This window comes from Pristis pectinata, chromosome 3 (assembly GCF_009764475.1).
Source record: "Pristis pectinata isolate sPriPec2 chromosome 3, sPriPec2.1.pri, whole genome shotgun sequence".
NCBI lineage: Eukaryota > Metazoa > Chordata > Chondrichthyes > Rhinopristiformes > Pristidae > Pristis > Pristis pectinata.
The window spans coordinates 33,454,698-33,474,885 of NC_067407.1; the positions used below are offsets into that span (position 1 = coordinate 33,454,698).

Consider the following 20,188-nt stretch of genomic DNA (forward strand, 5'->3'; position numbering starts at 1 on the left):
ACTTACACAAATCACATTTGGAGTGTATATATTGGATTGTACCGCCCATGAAACTATTAATTATACAGTTTTCTCTTACGATTTAAATAGTTAGAAATATGTGCTATTTTGTCGTTTCTTCATTATAAGTTAGTTTATGCTCTGATGCCAGAAGATGGTGGAGTTATATTGATACCACAGGCCTGGTGGCCCATAAGGCGAGTATGTATTGTGGTGTCTATTGTTTAAAATTGAAAGGACAATATTCAGTTCCTTATCCCAATGTGCATCCACAATTCAAACTTCAAGACAGTACATAAATCTCTCTCAGCACCTGTGTTTACTCAAGTGAGGCTCAAAATGTCTTGAATGTGTCTCCCACTGTTCAGGAATCCAGGTGCACTGACTCATGTCAGCATCTGTAGCAGCAGCTGTCACTGATGTAAGGGCCAGGACACTGAGCTCATTGGACAGTCCTGCTAAATCAACGTGAAGCTGACTTGAAGACAGGCAGATGGGTCCCGACATCTGTTTGACTACCTTTCAACTAAAAAAAAAGTGGTAACTGCCAGCAATTACCATGATAACTGCAAATCGGGTGATCTGGTCCGTTGTTGTTTCAGGCGCAAACTTTACTTCTCATCTTCTCTGTGTGGCCCTTGTAGAAAGTCTGCAGCCCAGGGTTACTCTAACCTGAAGCAGGTTTATGCTGTGAGAGAGGTGCCGGCCCTACCAAATGATGTGTAGCTTTCTATTCCAGTCATGATTGCGCAAGAGGAAGAGTCCAGCCAGTAAACTGAAGTGGCTGAGGTGTGGGAACCCCAGCAGGAATGTCCATGTCACAAGTCGGGAGCCTTTCTGACTGCTGCTTCTGCTGTTCTTGCTCCTTCCTCTTCTTTGGGATCATTTGCTTCCACTCCAGTACTGTGGGAACTGAGGTGACTGGTGAGGTTTCAATGCTGGGAGAAGACAATGACCTTAGTTCACTTATCCTACTGCTTTGAGGTATCTCAGAATCGAACAGAAGGGCGGGGATTACTGCAACCCAGTAGTCCATGAGGTTTATGTTGCATTTACAGTCTTGATCTTCACTCTTCCTGAAACAAAGTCTGCAATGGCACATTAAAGGCAGTGGTGAATTTCATCAACAACGTCTTCCTTTGCTGAGAAATAGCCCCCAAGATATGGGAAGTGGTTGATGTTTTCAAAGGTCTCATTGAGGATCTTTGTTGTCAGGGCAGCAGTGTTGTGCAGTGAGGGCACTGATGGAGGGTCTTTGCTTTGTGGATATGAAGTGTAATTGCCAGATACTAAAATTTGTATTTTTCCTTCTTTCCTCCAAATACAAATAACAGGAAAGAGAATTATTCGCAACTACAAAAATATGGCCATGTCACAAGAATGGCTCTTAAGCACTTTAGCAGAGGGTTCCAAAATTGTTTCATAATACTTTCATTAATCCTCATGTATGTAAGTTTGCACCCACTTCTGTAAACAGCACAGGCACTAGCTCTCACAGGTGCCTAACTAATATGGACAGATGGATAAACTGGAGCCATGCTTGTATGGATGTGAGGAATTGCATACATGGTGTGATTTCTTTATTATGACATAAATTCTACTCTCAGGAATATTGTGGGATGTTCAAATCCCTGCCACAAAATTGAACATGATTCTAATTAACTGGAGACGTATGTAATAGAATGCTGTTCCTTTTTCCAATTTGTTATGCTTCCTTTATGACCAATGAAGGCATTGAGTATAGAAGTGGATTTTGCTTATGTCAGCAGTGTTGCTAAGAGATAAATGGGTGAGAACAGATCGAAGAGCGTGATTTTAGGGCTTCATGCTTTTTACAATGTCATGGATGGGAGTCTGGGTACAATTCAGCTGCTCAATTTAACAATGAGCACAGGAAGAAAATGGAGTAGAAAAAAGACATATTTTACATCGTCCAACTAAACTGAGGGAGCACCACTTATGAAACTGTGGAAGGTGGGTTTGTGACTTTGCATTGCTGAGCTCCTGATCACATCCCAGAGATATGGGAAATGTAGTGTAGTTTCCTTGGTTGGCAGTGGAAAAATTGGTTGAATTTCCATCCAACCTTTGCATGCTTCCCAGTGACTAGCTTAAAGCAGCAGTATTTACTAAAGCAGAAGTGGGGATTAGACAGAAAATAACATGAAAAGGATAGACTTGTTTCTAAAACAAACAGAGGCCTGGCTTTGGATTCATATCATTGAGCATCTCCCATGGACTAGTTCTGATGATTTCTATGACAGCTTGGAAAGAGAAGACCAAATCATTTGGCCCCACTGATTGATGTGGGATAGGTACTGGAGTGGCTAAAATGGAACAAAGATGAAACTCTCAAGAAACCCTAAAGCTAAAGAGAAGCAAACATTGATGGAATGCTTGCAATAATGAAGACAGTTTCAAGTGTAAAGGCTGCTAATGATATGGTGAATGAATTGGAACTGTGTATATAGAGATTAATATGCCTGTAAATGAATGTAAATCTTTCTGTCACATGCAAAATTATAATAAGGGGATTTGCAAATCCAACTTTGTGAAGAGATAGGATCTGGAATGTGAATGAAGACTGCAAAATGTTAATCATTTTATTGTGAAAACATGTTAAGTGCTTTTGATATGCAGCTGATGTGAAGAGTAAGATTCTGCCTATAATTCCTTTGTGGCTGACCTTGTAGAATGATGGGATGATAATAACTTCATCTGCTATAAATCATGAGGAAAGAGATGTCTGGCTTTTAAGTATTTTAAAGCATTTTCTGGAAAATTGATGAGAATAGCTTGAGGAAGCAATTTGATAATTAAGTGACATGGTTTACAGTGACTATTACCCAACTCCTTTTGGTCAGGTGGCTCATTACAACATAAATCAGCTTAGTAGTTGTCTTGTTAGGGAAGATGTGACAGGATGCAAATTATCTGAGAAAAATGGTAGAAAATCTAGAAGTTAATGTTTAATATCCGAAGGACCAGAGAAAGAAAGGAGAATCTGACTTGATGCAAGAGATAACTTTTAAGTATAATATTTTCCTTGAGCTGGTGTAGACATAACAGCAACAAGCAAAAGTACATTGTATATAAAGCTCCAAATTAATTGCAACTTGTTGGCTTGTGATGGAGGTAATATGAACAAATATCTGGGGCATGGGATTGGTGCCCTTTTTCATTTCATAATTTCCTTCTGCTGGCAGTCGCCCGTTTCACATATGAGCCACTGCACAGCAGAGGGGGATCTGCTGGGGATCTTGGACACTCGTTTGCTTGCCAGGTTTAACTTCAAACACGCTTTAGAATTGACACCCAAAGCAGGCAAGTGTCTATTTAACCATGAAAATCAAGATTCAGTACTAGTTGCAGACTTTGTGCAGCGGCTAGCGCAACGCTATTACAGCGCCAGCGATCGAGGTTCGATTCCCGTCGCTGTCTGTAAAGAGTTTGTGCGTTCTCCCGTGTCTGCGTGGGTTTCCTCAGGGTGCTCCGGTTTCCTCCCACATTCTAAAAAGACGTACGGGTAGGTTAATTTGGGGGTTTAAAATGGGCAGTGTGGACTCGTTGGGCTGGAAGGGCCTGTTACCACGCTGTAAATAAAATTTTAAAAAAAGGTTCTTGCCCCTCTTCCCCCAGGATCTCCTTTCCCTAATCCTTGCAAAAACTGGCAATGTATTATAATTGATCCGAAGTTGGCGCAATCAAAATCCAGCTCCATCTGGTTTTCTACTGTACATACTGCATCCCACTCACAAACTAATCCAGAGAAACAAAGGACTGCAGATGCTGGAATCAGGATGAAAAACACTGTGATGCTGGAGGAACTCAGCAGGCCAGGCAGCATCCGTGGAGAAAAGCAGGTGATCAACATTTCGGGTCAGGATCCTCCTTCAGGACTGAAGATAGGAAAAGGGAAGCCCAATATATAGGAGGGAAAAGCAGGGCAGTGATAGGTGGACTAAAGAGGGGAGGCGGGGTGGGCACAAGGTGTTGATAGGTAGATGCAGGTAAGAGATAGTGATAGGCAGGTGTGGGGGAGGAGGTGAGAGCAGATCCACTGGGAGATGGGCCAAAGGTGTAAGGCGAGAAAGGGAAAAAAGGGGGTAGAAAAAAGAGAGAGAGGCTAGGAAAGGGAAGAAGAGAAGAAGCATGGTGAGGAGGGGGGTGGGGATTACTTAAAGTGGGAGAATTCAATGTTCATGCTCTTAGGCTGTGGTTAGGTTAGGTTTTCATCACAAACTAATCCAGTCTGGACACTTGCTATTGTCATGTGTATGTTATACATATGTAATAAACTATTACTCTGATGGCACAACCCAACCACTAGCTTTTCAAAGGCCACTCAAAATAATTCTTGAAAATTTTTAATAAGCTGTAAATTCCAATCCTCCTTGTTGGAAGCAGTGTTTCCCATATTGGTGGTCTTCATGTTGATTTAATGGTTCTGTCCTCTGCCTAAGCTAATGCTGTAGTTCCATGCCTGAAGTGGCAGCACAACTGAGAATCAGTCCACATGTCGATGTTATCTTACTTTGAGGGAATGAGGGAATACTACTGAAGGAGTGTCCAAAGATGAGGAAAGGGAGAAAGACATGTGGGTCCAAACAATTGTGGAATGGAAATAGTAGGCTGGTTTTGTGTTGTATTCTTGGCTTCTCCTTTCATTCAGTGTGACATTGAGTAGGTGGTGGGGACTGGGAAGGCTTGTGGGGAAAATGGATGTGCATTTTCTCTGTAGCAGGAACACAGTTTCTGTTGTCCAGAAGACACCCAGGTGAAATTCTTTCTCAGCTGATTTTCCTTCATGCTATCAAACAAATTATTTCACTAAATGAGGGCTGTGGGGTCCATATCTCCTAAGGTGACCTCCAGTGCAAAGGGGAGGACTCTCTCTATCCAATATGGAATCATCATTCCCTTTTAAGTACATATATTAGTATGAAAGGCTATATGAGGGTGTTCCTTTATTGGTATTGGTTTATTATTGTCACTTGTACCGAGGTACAGTGAAAAACTTGTCTTGCATACTGATCGCACAGGTCAATTGATTACACAGTGCGGTTACGTTGAGTTAGTACAGAGTGCATTGATATAGTACAGGTAAAAACAATAACAGTACAGAGTAAAGTGTCACAGCTACAGAGAAAGTGCAGTGCAATAAGGTGCAAGGTCACAACAAGGTAGATTGTGAAGTCATAGTCCATCTCATTGTACAAGGGAACTGTTCAATAGTCTTATCACAGTGGGGTAGAAGCTGTCCTGTGGAACGTGCCCTCAGGCTCCTGTATCTTCTACCCGATGGAAGAGGAGGGAAGAGGGAATGTCCTGGGTGGGTGGGCTCTTTGATTATGTTGGTGACTTCGCCAAGACAACGAGAGGTATAGACAGAGTCGAAGGAGGGGAGGCTGGTGTCCGTGATGCGCTGGGCTGTGTCCACAACTCTCTGCAGCTTCTTGCCATCCTGGGCAGAGCAGTTGCCGAACCAGGCCATGATACGTCCAGATAGGATGCTTTCTATGGTGCATTGGTAAAAGTTGGTGGGAGTCAAAGGGGACAAACCAAATTTCTTTAGCCTCCTGAGGAAGTAGAGTCACTGGTGAGCTTTCTTGACTGTGGCATCTACGTGATTTGACCAGGACAGGCAGTTGGTGATGTTCACTCCCAGGAACTTGATGCTCTCAACCCCCTCGACATCAGCACCATTGATGTAGACAGGTGCATGTACACCGCCCCCTTTCCTGAAGTCAATGACCAGCTCTTTTGTTTTGTTGACATTGAGGGCAAGGTTGTTGTCATGACACCATTCCACTAAGCTCTCTATCTCCTTCCTGTACTCCGACTCATCGCTGTTTGAGATACAGCCTACAATGGTGGTATCATCTGCAAACTTATAGATGGAGTTAGAGCAGAATCTGGCCACACAGTAATGACTGTATAGGGAGTAGAGTAGATGGCTGAGGATGCAGCCTTGTGAGGCACCAGTGTTGAGAGTAATTGTGCCGGAGGTATTGCAGCCTATCCTCACTGATTGCGGTCTGTTTGTTAGAAAGTCAAGGATCCAGTTACAGAGGGAGGTGTTGAGTCCCAGGTCTCGGAGTTTGGTGACAAGCTTGCTTGGGATTATTGTATTGAGGGCAGAACTGTAGTCAATAAACAAAAGTCTAATGTAGGTGTCTTTACTGTCCAGATGCTCCAGAGCTGAGTGTAGGGCCAGGGAGATAGCATCTGCTGTAGACCTGTTTCGGCGATAGGTGAATTGCCGTGGGTGCAGGTTGTCTGGGAGGCTGGAGTTGATACATGCCATGACCAACCTCTCAAAGCACTTCATGATGGTGGATGTCAGAGCCACTGGTCGGTAGTCATTGAGGCATGTTACCTTGCTTTTCTTTGGTACCGGGATGATAGTGGTCTTCTTAAAACAGGTGAGAACCTGAGATTGAAGCAGGGAGAGGTTAAATATGTCTGTAAATACTTCTGCCAGCTGTTCAGCACAAGATCTGAGCACACGGCCAGGGACACCATCTGGGCCAGGTGCTTTCCTCGTGTTCACTCTCCGGAAGACTGATCTTACATCCTCCACTGTGATCAATAATGTGATGGTTTGACTTTAGACAGTCTGTGATCAGTGGTATTCCGCAGGGTATGGTCTGGGACCCCTGCTCTTTGTGATTTTTATTAATATCTTGGATGAGGATGTGGAAGGGTGGGTTAGTAAGTCTGCTGATGATAACAAAGGTTGGTGGTGTTGTGGGTAGTGTAGAAGGTTGCTGTAGATTACAACAGGTTATTGATAGAATGCAGAGCTGGGCTGAGAAGTGGCAGATGGAGTTCAACCCAGATAAGTGTGAAGTGATACACTTCAAGAGATCGAATTCGAAGGCAGAATACTAGGTTAATGGCAGGACTCTTAGCAGTGTGGAGGAACAGAGGGGTTTTGGGGTCCACATCCATAGATCCCTCAAGGTTGCCACGCACGTCGATAGGGTTGTTAAGAAGGCGTATGGAGTGTTGGCCTTCATTAGTCGGCATATTGAGTTCAAGAGCCGCGAGGTGATGTTGCAGCTCTATAGAACTCTGATCAGACCACACTTGGAGTATTGTGTTCAGTTCTGGTTGCCTCATTTATAGAAAGGATGTGGAAGCTTTAGAGAGGGTGCAGAGGAGATTTACCAGGATGTTGCCTGGATTGGAGAGCATGCCTTATGAGGATAGGCTGAGCGAGCTAGGGCTTTTCTCATTGGAGAGAAGGAGGATGAGAGGTGACTTGACAGAGGTGTACAAGATGATAAGAGGCATAGATCGAGTGGACAGTCAGAGACTTTTTCCCAGGGCGTCAATGGGGACGTAATTTTAAGGTGATTGGAGGAAGGTATAAGGGGGATGTCAGGGGTAAGTTTTTTTTACACAGAGAGTGGTGGGTGTGTGGAACGCACTGCCAGCAGAGGTTGTGGGGGCTGATACATTAAGGACATTTAATAGACTCTTAGATAGACACATGAATGATGGGAAAAATAGGGGACTATGTGGGAGGGAAGGGTTAGATGGATCTTAGAGCAGGATAAAATGTCGGCACAACATTGTGGGCCAAAGGGCCTGTACTGTGCTGTAGTGTTCTATGTTCTCTGTATTCTTGACTTTTACAACATTACAAAATGGGTGCTGGTAAATGGACAATCAGTTCAACTTCTGTCTTATTCTTCATTACTTTTGGAACAAGTTTCTAGAAATATTAAATAAGGAGAGTTTTAAATCAGACTGCCACCTTAAATGGCATTCATTTCGAGAGGTATAGTGTATCAAAGTAAGGAAGTGTTGATGAGGTTCTACGGGGCGCTAGTGAGGCCTCATTTGGAATATTGTGCGCAGTTTTGGGCCCCACATCTTAGGAAGGATGTGCTGACGTTGGAGAGGGTTCAGAGGAGATTTACGAGGATGATTCCAGGAATGAAAGGGCTTACGTATGATGAGCGTTTGTCGGCTCTTGGACTGTACTCACTGGAGTACAGAAGAATGAGAGGGGACCTCAAGGCGACATTTAAAATGTTGATAGGAAAGGACAGAGTAGATGTGGCTAGGCTGTTTCCCTTGGTGGGTGAGTCCAGGACCAGAGGACACAATCTTAGAATTAGAGGGTACAATTTCAAAACAGAGATGAGGAGAAATTTCTTTAGCCAGAGGGTGGTGAATTTGTGGAACTCCTTGTCACGTACAACAGTGGAGGCCAGATCAGTGGGGGCGTTCAAGGAAGAGATAGACAGGTATCTAAATAGTCAGGGTATCAAGGGATATGGGGATAAGGCTGGAAATTGGGATTAGAATAGTTTTTTTTCCTCCCCATTCCCCATTTCTTTTTCCCTTTTCCTTGGAGCAGACTCGATGGGCCGAATGGCCCGGTTCTGCTCTCTTGTCTTGTGATCTTGTAATGATTAATATAACTCCATTAGTGTCAAAATAGCAGACCAAAAATCAGCAACTTGCAACCAGCATTCAAAGAAAGACTCATAATTAATTGTACCTCTTACAGCTTTGGGGTGGCTCAAAGTGCTTTAGAGCCAATAAAGTTATTCTGAAGTTTAATTCACTGTTTAATGCAGGAAATGCGACTATCAATTTGCACGCAGCAAGGTTCCACAAAGAAAAATATGATAATGACCAAATAATCTATTTGTTTGTTGGAAGGTTTTGGCTACATATAGTTTACGTTGTGTGGTGCTGACAGTGATCCCAATGATTGAAACAAGGGCAAAGGTTCAATTTGCTTTCTTTTCTGCATAGCAAATATAGCAATGACAAAACAGCATCAATACACCATTGTGATGCATTTAGTACCCAATTATCCAAGTGGGTTTGGAATGTTGATTGGATATTGAGCTAGCATGTCATTAGACCTTGGGCCAGATCTTGTTGAGTGGGGCACACCTCTCCAACACAAAAATTGTCCCACATCTGCCTAGTTTGGGCCAGCAAGGCCAAACCTGCTGACTGGGAGTTCCCTGGACCCACTTGGTTGGCCTGATTCAGCTTGAGAGCCTTGTATTAGGCATGTGGCTGGGCCAGAAGAATCAGGAATCCTTGCTCAGAAATACCGCTGGAAACACCTTGGGTAGATGGCAATTTAGAAACATATAGGAACAGAATGAGGAGGAGGTTAAATGCGTGGTTGAGGGATTGGAGAAAGGAGCAGGGATTCAGTTTTCTGGATCATTGGGGCCTCTACTGGGGCAGGTATGACCTGTTCAAAGAGGATGGGTTGCACTTGAATCCCAGGGGGACCAACATGCTGGCGGGGAGGTTTGCTAAGGCTACTGGGGAGAGTTTACACTAGAATTGTTGGGGAGTGTGATCCGTACTGGAGAGACTGGGGAAAAGGTGTTTGGCTCTCAAATAGAGGAGGCTAGGAGTAAGTACCATAGGCAGGTGATAGAGAAGGGACGTGTTCAGACAGGCTTGAGATGTGTCTATTTTAACGCAAGGAATGTTGTGAACAAGGCTGATGAGCTTCGAGCTTGGATCAATACTTGGAGCTATGATGTGGTGGGCATTACGGAGACTTGGATGGCTCTGGGGCTGCATTGGTTGATTCAAGTGCTGGGTTTTAGATGTTTCAGGAAGGACAGGGAGGGAGGCAAGAGAAGTGGAGGAGTGGCACTGTTGATCAGAGATAGCGTCACGGCTGCGGAAAAGGTGGACGTTGTGGAGGGATTGTCTACGGAGTCTCTGTGGGTGGAGGTTAGGAACAGGAAGGGGTCGATGACTGTGCTGGGTGTTTTTTATAGGCTGCCCAATAGTGACAGGGTTATTGAGGAGCAGATAGGGAAGCAGATCCCAGAAAGGTGTGAGAATAACAGAGTTGTTGTGATGGGAGATTTTAATTTCCCAAACCTCGATTGGCATCTCCAGACAGTGAGGGGTTTAGATGGGGTGGAGTTTGTTAGGTGTGTTCAGGAAGGGTTCTTGACACAGTATATAGATAGACCTACAAGAGGAGAGGCTGTGCTTGATTTGATATTGGGAAATGAACCTGGTCAGGTGTCAGATCTCTCAGTGGGTGAACATTTTGGTGATAGTGATCATAATTCTATCTCCTTTACATTAGCACTGGAGAGGGATAGGAACAGACAGGCTAGAAAGGTGTTTACTTGGAGTAAAGGGAATTATGAGGCTCTCAGGCAGGAAATTGGAAGATTAAATTGGGAACAGATGTTCTCTGGGAAAAGTACAGAAGATATGTAGCAAATATTCAGGGGGTGTTTGTGTGGAGCTCTGCATAGACATGTTCTGATGAGACAGGGGAGTCATGATAGGATACAGGAACCGTGGTGTATGAAGGCTATAATAAATCTAGTCAAAAGGAAAAGAAAAGCATACAAAAGGTATAGAGGGCTAGGTAATGTTAGAGATCTGGAGGAGTACAAGGCTAAAAGGAAGGAACTTAAGAAAGAGATTAGGAGAGCCAGAAGGGGACATGAGAAGGCCTTGGCGGGCAGGATCAAGGAAAACCCCAAGGCGTTCTACGAGTATGTGAAGAGTAAGAGGATAAGATGCGAAAGGATAGGGCCTATCAAGTGCAGCAGTGGGAAAGTGTGTATGGATCCGGAAGAATTAGTGGAGGTACTTAGTGAATACTTTACGTCAGTATTCACCACAGAAAAAGATCTGGGGGATTGTAGTGGGGACTTGCAGTGGCCTGAAAAGCTTGAGCATATTGATATTAGAAAAGAGGTGGTGCTGAAACTTTTGGAAAGCATCAAGTTAGATAAGTCGCCGGGACCAGATGAGATGTACCCTAGGTTGCTGTGGGAGGCGAGGGAGGAGATTGTGGAGCCTCTGACGACGATCTTTGCGTCGTCGATGGAGACGGGAGAGGTTCCGGAAGATTGGAGGGTTGCGGATGTTGTTCCCTTATTCAAGAAAGGGAGTAGGGATAGCCCAGGAAATTATAGACCGGTGAGTCTTACCTCAGTGGTTGGTAAGCTGATGGAGAAGATCCTGAGAGGCAGGATTTATGAACATTTGGAGAGGTATAATATGATTAGGAATAGTCAGCATGGCTTTGTCAAGGGCAAGTCCTGTCTTACGAGCCTGATTGAATTTTTTGAGGATGTGACTAAGCACATTGATGAAGGGAGAGCAGTAGATGTAGTGTATTTGGATTTCAGCAAGGTGTTTGATAAGGTACCCTGTGTGAGGCTTATGGAGAAGGTGAGGAGACATGGGATCCAAGGGGACATTGCAGTGTGGATCCAGAACTGGCTGGCCCACAGAAGGCAAAGAGTGGTTGTTGAAGGGTCGTATTCTGAGTGGAGGTCGGTGACCAGTGGTGTACCTCAGGGATCTGTACTGGGACCCTTACTAATTGTGATTTTTATAAATGACCTGGATGAGGAAGTGGAAGGGTGGGTTAGTAAGTTTGCAGATGACACGAAGGTTGGGGGTGATGTGGATAGTTTGGAGGGCTGTCAGAGGTTGCAGAGGGACATAGATAGGATGCAGAGTTGGGCTGAGAAGTGGTAGATGCAGTTCAACCCAGATAAGTGTGAAGTGTTTCATTTTGGTAGATCAAATATGTTGCCGGAATATAGTCTTAATGGTAGGACTCTTGGCAGTGTGGAGGGTCAGAGGGATCTTGGGGTCCGAGTCCATAGGACGCTCAAAGCGGCTATGCAGGTTGACTCTGTGGTTAAGAAGGCATATGGTGTATTGGCCTCCATCAATCGGGGAATTGAATTTAGGAGCCAAGAGGTATTGTTGCAGCTACATAAGTCCCTGGTCAGACCCCACTTGGAGTATTGTGTTCAGTTCTGGTTGCCTCACTACAGGAAAGATGTGGAAGCCATAGAGAGGGTGCAGAGGAGATTTACAAGGATGATGCCTTGAATGCGGAGCTTGCCTTACGAAAGCAGGTTAAGGGAACTTGGCCTTTTCTCCTTGGAGAGACGGAGGATGAGGGGGGACCTGACAGAGGTGTATAAGATAATGAGAGGTATTGATAGGGTAGATAGAGGCTTTTCCCCAGGGCTGAATTGGTGGCCACAAGAGGACATAGGTTTAAGGTGCTGGGGAGTAGATATAAAGGAGATGTCGGGTAATTTTTTTACTCAGAGAGTGGTGAATGCGTGGAATGGGCTGCCGGAAATGGTGGTGGAGGCGGATATGATAGGGTGTTTCAAGAGACTGTTAGATAGGTATATGGAGGTGAGTAAGCCTAGTAATTTCTAGGGTAGGGACATGTTCGGCACAGCTTTGTGGGCCGAAGGGCTTGAATTGTGCTGTAGTTTTTCTATGTTTCTAAAATCTTTTTTAAAGCAAATGAACAGTTCAAGCATTTTAAAGCAATTTTTAAATGTATAAAATTACCTAAACATTTCAATGCACTTTTAACTCATTAAAATCATTCCAACAAACACAGATAATGTTTAAAGAAATGTTTCTTGTCTTATTCTTCCCTTTTCTCCACACACAGCTGCAAATACTCCATTGAACTGAGTGGCTTATGGATCCTGTGCCAGGTCTGTCCTGGCACAGGATCTATGAGCAGATTCCCCAATGTAAATGCTGGGGAATTTCAACAAGTTTATGTTCCTGCCACTGGACTTCATGCTGAGTCCAGCAGCGAGACATACTGACAGCTGGAATCTGTCAGCAAGTTCACTTCCCAACTTGCTGGCATTTACATGGCCCCTTGAGCTTCTCTGGGAATGTTTCTATACTCTTTCGTTTTCACTTGGAGACAGAGGACGTACATGCAGTGGTACTGCTACCTATGGTTCCATTCACAGTACTTACCTCTGATGATTTCTCTTCAATCAATACATTCATCCCAACAATAATGTATGTTACGGTTACATTAAGCACATTCCACTCTTATATTGAAGATACCCTGTTTTATGTCTGTCTCCTCTTTCAATCCAAGTTTTCTAGAAGGAAAGACTTGCATTCATATAGCTCTTTCACATCTTAAGGACATCTAAAAGCAATTTAGAGCCTCTTTTAAAATGAAGTTACTTCCTACCCGACAATTTGCATTTTATAACCTCTCACAAAAAAATTTGATAATTCTCAGATAATCTGTTAGTGATATGATTTGAAGAATCCATAATGTCCAGGACAACAGAGATAAAAAAAATTTCCTTCCTTTTTCTCAAAATATGACATGAAATGTCTAAAATCCACTTGAGGGAATAGACAGCAACATTAGCCGTTTGCCATCAATAAACCGTTCTTTCCTCTGATTCAATAACATCCTTTTCTGGATCCCATTGGTACATGCTTAGCTTTTCCAACTCTATCCAACAACTCTTCCTTGCTGCCAACACCTGCAGAGTTAAGAAATGCAGAGCCCCAGTGTATTGTCAGACCTTGAACTTTGCTTCCTTCCTCGCAAGTGCTAAATTGCCAAGCCCATTGTCTTTTGTTCTGCTCTGTGCCCGACCTCCTCCCCTATCCCTCTGACCACCATTGTAAGTTAATCCTTCCTTAGTCACATTGGGTTTGATTTAGAGTCATGGAGTTATAGAGTTATACAGCCCTTTTTACACATGTTTACAACCTTACCTTTTGGTCCCTGCAAGCATTTTGTACCAATAGGGTTTTCTCCGTCGGATCCTTGGATTGTCTGATTGTCTTGCCTCTGAATATGTGCCTGGCCTTTTCTGCCTTTCCACTTTCTTCTCTGCAATCTGTAACTATCTTTACACTGGAAAAAAAAACTGCAGATTCTGCAAGTTTCAAATAAAAACCGAGAGTGCTGGAAATACTCAGCTAGTCAGCTCGCATCTGTGGGAAGAGAAACAGAGATGTTTCAGGTCAAAGACCCTTTGTCAAACTGGTGAGGAGATAAAAGGATCTGGGAGGGTGTTCTCTCAGATAGAGTAAAACCAAGGTGACCATGGGGATAAGCTGTAAACAGGGTTATCTGGTTAATGTCTGAATGGGAGTGGTTAGAGGCTAGGAACATGGACAACAGAACACAGACAAAAGAATGTAGGAGATGTGAAATGCAGAGCATGCAGACAAGCCCGGTAGGTCCGGCTGGACGTCTTCCCATTGCCTGCCATTTTAATTCCTCTTTCCATTTCCACTCTGACCTATCAGTCTGTGACTTCCCGTTACTGTCACAGTGAGGCCCAATGCAAGCTTGAGGAACGGCATCTCATTTTCTGTCTCAGCACGTTGCAGCCTTTTGGATTTAATATTGAATTCTACAACTTCAGGTAACTTGATTTTTGTCTGTATCAGCTATCCTTCTGCATATTGGCCCAGCTTGTTTGTTATTTTCTTCTTCTTTTTATTCTTCTGGGGGGTGGAGGACATGCCCATGGTGACCTACTGGCCACGTCTCCCTGCTCTGTAGTTTGCAGCCTATATTCTTTCGTCTATGTTGTTTTCCCTACGTTCCCATTCTCTAACTGCTGCTATTCAGTCACTGACCAAATAATCTTGTTTACATCTTATCCCCATGGTCACCCTGATTTCACTCTATCAGAGACATCTCCCTCCCCCACCATCCCACATTTCCTTCCCAGCTTTGAAGAGGGGGCTTCGACCTGAAACATTAACTTTTGTTTTTCTTCCCATTGGTGCTTCCCATCTGCTGTGTATTTCCAGCATTTTTTGTTTTTATTTCAAATGATCCTCCCTGTCTGAGATTTTGGTCCCTCTCTTAAAACCATCACTATTATTACCTTTTCCCCCAAACTCCAGATCTTTTAGCGTATACATTAAGAGCTCTGTTGAAAAGTGGTTGTAATTCTCTCCAATAATATTAAGCCTAAAAGCTCATAGGAGTATAATTTTTTTTAAACATATAACTCAACCACTTTCATTTAGTGAACCTAATATCCAGAGTTGTTTTATTATTCCAGAAAAGGACTCTATAATCTCTAAAATGAGCATTTTCGTTTTGGAGGGTAAGAGCTCAGTACAATCACCTCCAAGGTCACAATATTCAGGGCACTGCTGCCTGATGACAAAATTTCCAAATTTCCACCAGATTTTGGTATTGCTTATACAGTATACTGACTTTCAACCACGAACTGTGGCTGCACTAGAGTGAATGCATCCAGATATATCACTAAGTATCATTATTATATTATGAAAGATCCTTTGACAGAGCTAAGGTATTTGAAAGGTGTGAATAACCGAATGAGAATTGACTGAAAATTTTAACATACAAAAAGAATTGACCCAAATTCTCAGCATCAGCTGCCTGGTCCCAGAACTCCAGTCTGACACCTTCCTGCTCTGTGTACTCTCAGTCTGAGGGCGGCTACGGATGCTCACACCTATGCCTTTTCTCAAGGTGTCTGCCTTTGTACTCCAGTTTACACTTTCCATGGCTTCAGCTGTGCCTATCCTGAAAGTGACCAGAATCTCACTTACCATAGAAACCATAGAACAATACAGCACAATAAAGGCCCTTCAACCCACCCATGTTGTGCTGACCTTCAAACCACTCCTAAGACTATCTAACCCCTTCCTCCCACATATTCCTCTATCTTAAATTCCTCCATATGCTTATCTAACAATCTCTTGAACTTGACCAACGTATCAGCCTCCACCACCACCCCAGGCAGCGCATTCCATGCACCAACCACTCTCTGGGTGAAAAATCTCCCTCTGATGTCTCCCTTGAACTCCCCCCCCTGCCCCCCCCCCCCCCCCCCCCCCCCCCCCCCCCATTAACTTAAAGCCATGCCCTCTTGTATTGAGCATTGGTGAAAGAGGCACTGGTTGTCCACTCTATCTGTTCCTATAATATTTTGTATACCTCTATCATGTCTCCCCTCATCCTCCTTCTCTCCAATGAGAATAGCCCTAGCTCTTTTAGTCTCTCCTCATAATCCATACTCTCTAATCCAGGCAGCATCCTGGTAAATCTCCTCTGCACCCTTTCCATTGTCTCCACATCCTTCCTATAATGAGGCGACTAGAAATGGACACAGTACTCCAAGTGTGGTCTAACCAGAGTTTTGTAAAGCTGCATCATTATTTTGCGGCTCTTAAACTCGATCCCACGACTTATGAAAGCTAACATCCCATAAGCTTTCTTAACAACCCTATCCACCTGTGAGGCAACTTTCAGTGATCTGTGGATATGAACCCCCCAGATCCCTCTGCTCCTCCACACTACCCAGAATCCTGCCATTAACTTTGTACTCCGCCTTGGAGTTTGTCCTTCCAAAGTGTACCACCTCACACTTCTCTGGATTGAACTCCATCTGCCACTTGTCAGCCCAGCTCTGCATCCTATCAATATCCCTCTGTAAGCTTCGATAGCCCTCCACACTATCCACAACACCACCGATCTTTGTGTCATCTGCAAACTTGCTAACCCACCCTTCCACCCCCTCATCTAAGTCATTAATAAATATCACAAAAAGTAGAGGTCCCAGAACCGATCTCTGTGGGACACCACTAGTCACAGCCCTCCAATCCGAATGCACTCCCTCCACCACAACCCTCTACTCTCTACAGGCAAGCCAATTCTGAATCCACATGGCCGAGCTTCCCTGGATCCTTTGGCCTCTGACCTTCTGAAGAAGCCTACCATGCGGAACCTTGTCAAATGGCTTACTAAAATCCATGTAAACCACATCTACTGCACTACCCTCATCAATCTTCCTGGTCACCTCCTCAAAGAACCCTTTCAAGCTAGTGAAGCAAGATCTTCCCTTCACAAATCCATGCTGACTGTCCCTAATCAGTCCATGATTCCCTAAATGATCATAGATCCTATCTCTTAGAGTCCTTTCTAGCAGTTTACCCACCACAGATGTAAGGCTCACTGGTCTGTAATTCCCTGGACTATCCCTACTACCTTTTTTGAATAAGGGGACAACATTCGCCACCCTCCAATCCTCTGGTACCATCCCCGTGGACAACGAGGACTCAAAGATCCTAGCCAATGATTCAGCAATCTCCTCCCTCGCCTCCCCAAGCAGCCTGGGGAATATTCTGTCAGGCCCCGGGGACTTATTTGTCCTAATATTTTCTAACAGCTCCAACACATCCTCTCTCTAGATATCTACGTACTCTAGAACATTACCCTTACCAACACTGTCCTCAGCGTCATCAAGACCCCTCTCCTTGGTGAATACTGAAGAGAAGTATTCATTGAGAACCTCACCCACTTCCACAGCTTGCAGGCACATCCTCCCAGCTTTGTCTTTAATCGGACCTACCTTCACTCTCGCCATCCTTCTGCTCTTCACATACGTGTAAAAAGCCTTAGGATTCTCCTTAACCCTACTCGCCAAAGCCTTTTCATGTCCCCTCCTCGCTCTCCTCAGCCCCTTCTTAAGTTCCTTCCTTGCTACTCTATATTCCTCACGAGCCCTATCTGATCCTTGCTGCTTACACCTTATGTATGCTGCCGCCTTCTTCCTAAACTAGTTGTTCCACCTCTCTTGTCACCCATGGTTTCTTGTTGAGTGCTTCAGGGTTAGCTGCCTATCCATAAAGCAGTTAACATTTTGGGAAGTTTTCTCCAGAAAAGAGATCAAGGGATGCTAGGAGGTCTTGTACGCATAAGGATGGAGAAAATATTTCCACTTGCAGAAGAGACCAGAAATAACGCACAAATATAGGATAATCACTACAATTCAGTTCAGTAGAAACTTCTTTACCCAAACAGTAGACTGAATGTGGAAATTTGAACATTAGTCAATTTAAGGAATGGTTTGATTAACGCTCGAGGTAGAAAAGAATAGAAGAATATATTCATTGGATGATGCCACAACTGAAGGGTTCAAGAATATTATCCCCAATGGCAAAATTAAAAGCATACATTTGCAAAGTTCCAGATCCGTGAGGTTGATATGAGACCAGAGGGACTTGAACAAGATTAATGAATGGATTGAACTGCTAAAGCCTTGCAGGAATAAATGCCAAGAAACTGAACCCATTTGTGCCTGTCTTTTATTCATAATGTGCAGGATCTCTGCAGGCTGGATGCAAAGAGGATAGGCTCCCTGACTGGAGGGTTGAAAATCAGTGGTGACAATTTCAGGAAATGGTATAAGATGTTTAGGACTGAGATCGGAGAAGCTTCTTCACTCCGAGTGTGATGAACCTGTGGAATTCTTTACCATAGAAGACTGTGGAGGCCAAATCCTTTAATGTACTTAAGAAGTAGATAGATTTCGAGACACAAAAGGCCTCAAGGGAAATAGAGATATAGTGTTGAGATAGATAATCAGTCATAATTGTATTGAATGGTGCAGCATGCTGAGTGGCCTACTCCTGCTCCTACTTTTCCGTATCTCTGTTTCTGCGAAAGCACGTTTATATTCTGCCCATTGATCACAGCCCCTGGCTCATCTCCACCTCGAATGCATCCCACCCCACCTGCCTATTCATGCTGCACCACAGTCTAGAGGGCTCATATGCTAGTAAAATCCTTTCCTCCTACTCCTACTCTCCCACGGTTTCCCCTTCCCTCCACTTCCTACCCTCCTGGCCCACTTCCCATGCACACTCACCCCTTCTTTTCCAAGCAACCTGAAGAGATCCCTCAAAAGGTGCTGACACTTTTCTCCTGGCTCTGCTTTTGACTGGCAATACCAGTGTGAGTTTGGCAGGCAGCAGTCTGTATGGGATGCAAAGATCAACTTTTAATGTGTCTTAAAAGGGCATAAACCACAATAACAATGCCATAAAGCAAAGATGATGCAATTTCCTGATTCTGTTTTTCTGTATACTTAGCATCTATCTAATATGCCAGAAGTGTTTGACATCCAATTTCTTGACAGTAATTCCTCACCTATGACTATTCCAGGTCATTTGGGCCCAACTTAAACTTACCTGAGTGAGAGACCAACACAATGAGAATTGGTCAAGGATTGCTACACTCTCACTTCCTTGTGTTTCCTGTACTACTTGCACCATTATTTTTATCCTCTTCAACTTCCTCCTCTTTCATTCTATTTCTGAGGATGTTGGCAATTTATAGAGATTGTGATGCCAATATAGCCTGGCAACTTGCCAAAATGGATAACTAATCCAGGCTGAAAGTCTTGAGGGTTACAGGTCATAGGATACATCCCAACCAGGGCCCATCCTATCCTTGTCTGATGACCATACAGACACACACCACCAAAAGAGTCTAAATATAATTTCTCTGATCATTATGCAGCTGAGATCTGCCAACTCTGCATAAACCAAGTGTCTACTTGCTTAATGAATATCCGGGGGAGCTCCAAATAATTATATAGAAGGTCAGATTATTTTTTTATATTCCAGAAGCACATGTGAAGTAGAAGAGTCAAAAATTCAGCCAAGTACAGAGCTTGCCTGTTTTATCAGAGTGGTTTAACAGCTAAAAGATTCTGTCACCTCAACTCAATTTAAGTAAATCTGTCTTACCTTAACAGTTAAGCATTTGGTTCTGTAATCCTATGTCATACATATCTAGCAGCCATTCTTAGAATAATAATCACTTGGCTTGTTCTTCTCACAGCTGCCTAACTTTATCAACACCACCCTCCCGCCGCATGAGCAGGTGACAGCTCAGGAGATAGACAACTATTTTCGCCAGGAGTTAATCTACAAGAGGAATGAAAGAATGGGCAAAAGGGTGACAGAACTTCTGGAGGCAAACCCAGATAAAAGCTTTTTCTTTGCATTTGGAGCAGGTATGTCGAACTATCCCTTATCCTTCAGGGATCTTGACATATCAAATAGTTGAAAGTACTTTGTCATTCTGTCCAGTTCCAGTTCTTAAATATGTGTAGTCATGTATTGGTGCTGTAGATACCTAATGTTGTTTTCTTTAAACAAACCCTCCCATATGGCTGTGTTAAACATGGGAGAAAACAGTGATTCATCGGTCATCTCTTCAATCAGATCCATCTTAAAGAATCCATAATCCTTGTCTCCAAGAGCTTAATTTGAGAAAAAGTTTTCAAAACAGCTATTTTCAGGAATTATGCTTTCCTTTAATAGGCATTGATCACTTAACTGATAAAGGTGAAGGAAGGTTTTTCAGTTGAAGGACTCGTACCTCAAAAAAAAAAGAATTTTCTAAAAAGATATTACTTTGCTAGTTCTAATTTCAGCCAAACCTGAGGGGGGCCAATTTCCTTGTGGCCAGGTTTGCTAGGGTGGTTCAGGAGGGTTTAAACTAGATTGCGAGGGGGAAGGGAACTGGAGGAGTAGGTCAGAGGAAGAAGGGGATGGGGAAAAG

At 43.7% G+C, this 20,188-nt stretch overlaps 1 protein-coding gene across 1 annotated transcript in view; it reads left to right on the plus strand.

The window, feature by feature from the left end:
* Positions 1-20,188, plus strand: part of LOC127568719 (metalloprotease TIKI2-like) — a 324,849-nt gene that overhangs the window by 155,432 nt on the left and 149,229 nt on the right. The window contains exon 4 of the mRNA XM_052012788.1: positions 19,463-19,637. Within this exon, the coding sequence (XP_051868748.1) occupies positions 19,463-19,637 (175 nt within the window). The remainder of the gene's footprint in view (positions 1-19,462; positions 19,638-20,188) is intronic.